Raw genomic sequence first — 4,507 nt, 5'->3', positions numbered from 1 at the left:
GCGATTTTCCCGCCTCAGCCCCCGGAGTAGCTGGGACTACAGAAGCCCGCCACGACGCCCGGCTACTGTTTGTATTTTTAGTAGAGATGGGGTTTCACCATGTTGGCCAGCTGGTATCGAACTCCTGACCTCAGGTTATCCACCCACCTTGGTCTCCCAAAGTGCTGGGATTACAGGAGTGAGCCACTGCACGCAGCCAACAATTTTTATGAATGTTAAACTTCCTGTTCATTTTTCATTTTCCTCTTCTGTACACAGGGAGTGCTCGATAGATATCATATAATTTGGGTGACAGTGCTTGCTTTATTAACTTTTAATGTTGAAAATAATTTATATTTGTGATAGGTACATAGCAGTCTAAAACAAGCTTTCGTGACTGATTTCTTTTACTATGATAAATGCGAAAAATCTGTGCCATGTGCAGCAAGTCAGTTCTCTGCAGAATGATACTAATTTTTCAGTGAAGAAACAAAATCATCCACTTCTAACAACGATTCTTTTTATGGGTTGAACTGCGTCCCTCCAAAAAGATGTCAAAGCCCTACCCCCCAGTCTCTGTAAATGTGGACTTACTTAAAAATAGGGTCCTTGTAGTTAATCAAGTTAAGATGAGATCATTAGGGTGGGTCCTAATCTGACTGGCGCCTGAAAAGGAAAACTTGGGGCATGGGGACAGATAAGTAGAGAGGGAAGACAATGTGATGACACAAGCAGCAGCCATTTACAAGCTAAGGAATGCCCGAGTCTACCAGAAGCCAGGAGAGAGGCATGGCACAGATTCTCATCACAGTCCAGAATCGACACGGAAGCCTTCAGATCTGTGAGACGTTAATTTTTGTTGTTTCAGCTACCCTAGAAAGCAAATACAATGCTATTCACCGTGTTGCCCAGGCTGGTCTGGAACTTCTGTGCTCAAGCGATCTGCCCATCTCGGTCTCCTTAAGTGCTGGGATTACAGGCGTGCGCCACTGCACCCGGCCAACCTTTTTAAATCTCTCTTTTTCTTTCTTCCATTTTAGGACGGGATCGCACTGTTGCCCAGGCTGAAGTGCAGTGGCGCAATCTTGGCTCACTGCAACCTCCGCCCCCGTGCTGGAGCGATCCTCCCACCTCAGCCTCCCCAATAGCTGGGACTACAGGCGCGCGGACCACGCCCAGCGAATATTTTGAAGCGAGCCAGGTCGCCATTTTCCGCAGGCTGGTCTTGAACTCCTGGGCTCAAGCGATTCGCCACGTCAGCCTCTGAGGAAGGTGCTGGGATTACGAGCATGAGCCACCGCCGCCAGGTCAGTTTATTTTTAAACTCTCTATTTCTTTCTTTCTTTTGAGATAGGATCTCACTCTGTCGCCCAGGCTGGAGTTCAGAGGCGCGATCTTAGCTTTCTGGAACCTCTGCCTACGGGTGGGGCGGGCGACCTCAGCCTCCCCAATAGCCACAACCGCAGGCGCGCGTCACCACGCCCAGCTAATATTTTGTAGAGAAGCGGTGACCATTTTGCCCAGGCTGGGGTGCAGGGCCACAGTGTCTGCTCGCTGCAGCCTCTGCCTCCCGGCTGTCTCCTGAGTACCAGCAGCAGGGACTACAGGCGCCCGCCACCAAGCCTGCCTGATTTGTTGTAGAGACGGTTTCACCATGCTGGTCAGTCTGGTCTCCAACTCTTGGGCTCAAGTGATCCGCCCGCCTCGGCCTCCCAAAGTGCTGGGATTACAGGCGTGAGCCACCGCGCCAGGCCAACTCTATTTTTCAAATTGTTTTAATGTACTATAATAAATATATGAGCCTAGTTTTTCAACATTATAACACTCAATACTTGTAATTCATAAGTAAAATGACATGATGCCTGGGGTTTGCTTCCATATACTCCAGTCATAAAAAAAATAGAGGGCAAGAGAAATATGAAACACTGCATTTTATGTTTTCTAAAGGTCTTGCTAAGTATTTCCTTGAAACTATAATCAGGGTGCGTTCAGACACTACCATATTCTAGGAACCGTTGTAGGCATTGGAGATATTAAGAGTAAGAGCCTGTTCTCTTTGGGAGTAATTATTAGATATATTCTAAAAGTAAAGCAGGCCGAGCACAGTGGTTCATGCCTGTAATCCCAGTGCTTTGGGAGGCCAAAGCCACAAGGATATCTTGCCACTAGAAGTTTGAGAATAGCCTGGGCAACAGAGCAAGAACCTATCTCTACAAAAAAAAAAAAAAAAGCATAAAAAAAACCCAAAAAAAACCCAAAAAATTTAGGCACTTGTAGTCCCCGCCACTCACGAGGTTGAAGATGGATTCTCACTTGTGCCCAGGAGGTCGAAGCTGCAGTGAGCTAGGAAGGTGTTACTGTACACCAGCCTTCACAACAGAGTGAGACCGCGTCTCTAAAAAAGGGGAGGTTGGAAATAAAGTAAAATAAATTATCACCATGGTCCCAGGTAGAAGGATTCACTTTTAGAAAGAAATTGCCAAGTTTCACTTTTAGAAGGAAATTGCCCCGGTCAGGCATGGTGGCTCACACCTGTAATCCCAGCACTTTGAAGGGCCAGATGGGCAGACTGCTTGAGGCCAGAAGTTTCAGACCAGCGTGGGCAACATGGCGAAACTCCGTCTCTACTAAAAATACAAAAATTAGCTGGGCGTGGTAGCGCAGGCCTGTAATTCCAGCTACTTAGGAGACTTAGGCATGAGAATCCCTTGAACCCAGAAGGTGGAGGCTGCAGTGAGCCAAGATTGCACTACTGCACTCAAGCCTGGGGGACACAGTGAGACCCTGCCTAAAGAAAAAAAAAAACACGTGAAAAGAAAAAGAAATCGCCAACAGCCATACATAAACAATAAATTCCTTTGTTCTTATGGCTTTTCATTCATTTCTAATCATGCTAACATATTCCTTAATAAATGCTTAGCCCATCAATGTTCATCATCACCCCTTTCAGGTACCTTATATAAAATAATACATTAAATATTATAATGTCCCATTTTTTTACTTGTGTCACGGCAGCATGACGGCATGATGATAACTAGTTTGAAATCGAAAAGAAGGACGACCTCTTGAGTGCTGGGATACTAACCCTGGGTGGTGTTTTAATTTTTTATTTTCTGTTTACAATTTTTCTCAGGACTTTAAATAGGTACTGCATAAATATGCATCACACTTAAACGCTGAAAGGCTTACAAAATACCTAAAAACATAGCTATTAAAAAAGAGCTCATTCTATAAGTGCATTTGTAAGCTCTACTCATAAGTAAAAACCTACTATAATGCTTTAAAGTCACAGCATATCACATTTCAGATGGTGCTAATTAATTGCTGTTTTTCATTTCCAGTAATCTATGTCCACATCTTTTTCCTCTAAATTATATTTGGAATCATAGTGTAAATGGATACAATGATTATAACTAAGAATTGTATCTGAAAGAATCCTCTGTACTACTTAGCAAAGTAATGTAAGAGATACTTTACATACTTGCCAGTGAAAAAGCATCTTTAAAGTAAGTGGTATTCACTCCACTAACCCAATGGAAAGTTGAGCAGCCATCCAGGGAATTTGCTGAAGGTGGTAGCCCATGTGGAAAATTCTTAGGAGGGGTCACAACAGGATTTTGCTTCTGATCAGTCTGTCTGCATTGATCTCACTCCCAGGCCAGAGATGCTTTTTTCTAGACTGTGGTTACCCTTGATAGATAAATTGGTTTCTTAATCCTAATCCAGAAATTGGAAGGGAGAAATGCATCATCACACAGCAACGGTTTGCAGATTTGCCTTTTACTTATACAATAGTAGCCAGTGAACTGGCCTTTATTAGTTATTTTCAAATGAAACTGTTTTCATTTGAAAAGTTTTCCACTTTTGTTTTTATGTCCTATATTTTAAATTCTTGAACACTTTTAGTTTGCTGAAATATTTAATCCCTTTAATCAGTTCCACAGAACAGTCCAGATTACAAGGCTATATTCGATTTTTGTAGCTGGTCAGATAATGATTGACTAGTACTGTTTAGTTCTGAAAGTCTGATGAGAAACTAACCAAAGTATAAAAAAGAACTATAAAATTATCAGGTGGAAAATTACAGGAGAGAAAGCAGTGATATTTTGTGAACATATACCAAAATACCAATACTGTGTGTATATCACAGTATTTTGGGCCCCAGATCTTGTGGCTCTTTGAGTGATGATTATTAACTTTGTATCATCCACTTTGATGTTGAGTATCTTATTGTTTAGGAATAGGAACAGCTGACAGTAGGTTCCCCAAACTTCTGGCATTGTCTACGATGCTCACTGGATTCTAAAATTCATGACTATTATTACCTTGAATTGTGCTGTTCGGAATGATGTCCAGGGCATCTGTAGTAAAAGAAAAGACCTGGGCTTCAGATATGATTTTGTTACCTTCTTACAGTTTTACGCACCAAGGTGTCAGGTTGGGGAGCAAGTAGTAGCATCGTCCCGCCTCCCTCCAGTCACACCCCAGGGACGGCCATGTGAGCTTCCCTCCGGGACCGACGCTGCGC

General features: G+C 43.2%; 1 protein-coding gene across 1 annotated transcript in view; it reads left to right on the top strand.

Annotated features, from left to right (window-relative positions):
• Positions 1–1,170: 1,170 nt before the first annotated feature.
• LIN28B (lin-28 homolog B (C. elegans)) overlaps positions 1,171–4,507 on the top strand; it is a 136,916-nt gene continuing 133,579 nt past the window's right edge. The window contains exon 1 of the mRNA XM_011952875.1: positions 1,171–1,286. Within this exon, the coding sequence (XP_011808265.1) occupies positions 1,269–1,286 (18 nt within the window). The 5' untranslated portion in view covers positions 1,171–1,268. The remainder of the gene's footprint in view (positions 1,287–4,507) is intronic.

The sequence above is a fragment of the Colobus angolensis genome, unplaced genomic scaffold (genome assembly GCF_000951035.1).
Source record: "Colobus angolensis palliatus isolate OR3802 unplaced genomic scaffold, Cang.pa_1.0 Scaffold35, whole genome shotgun sequence".
In the NCBI taxonomy this organism is placed as follows: domain Eukaryota; kingdom Metazoa; phylum Chordata; class Mammalia; order Primates; family Cercopithecidae; genus Colobus; species Colobus angolensis.
This window is presented reverse-complemented; position numbering and strand designations above follow the sequence as displayed.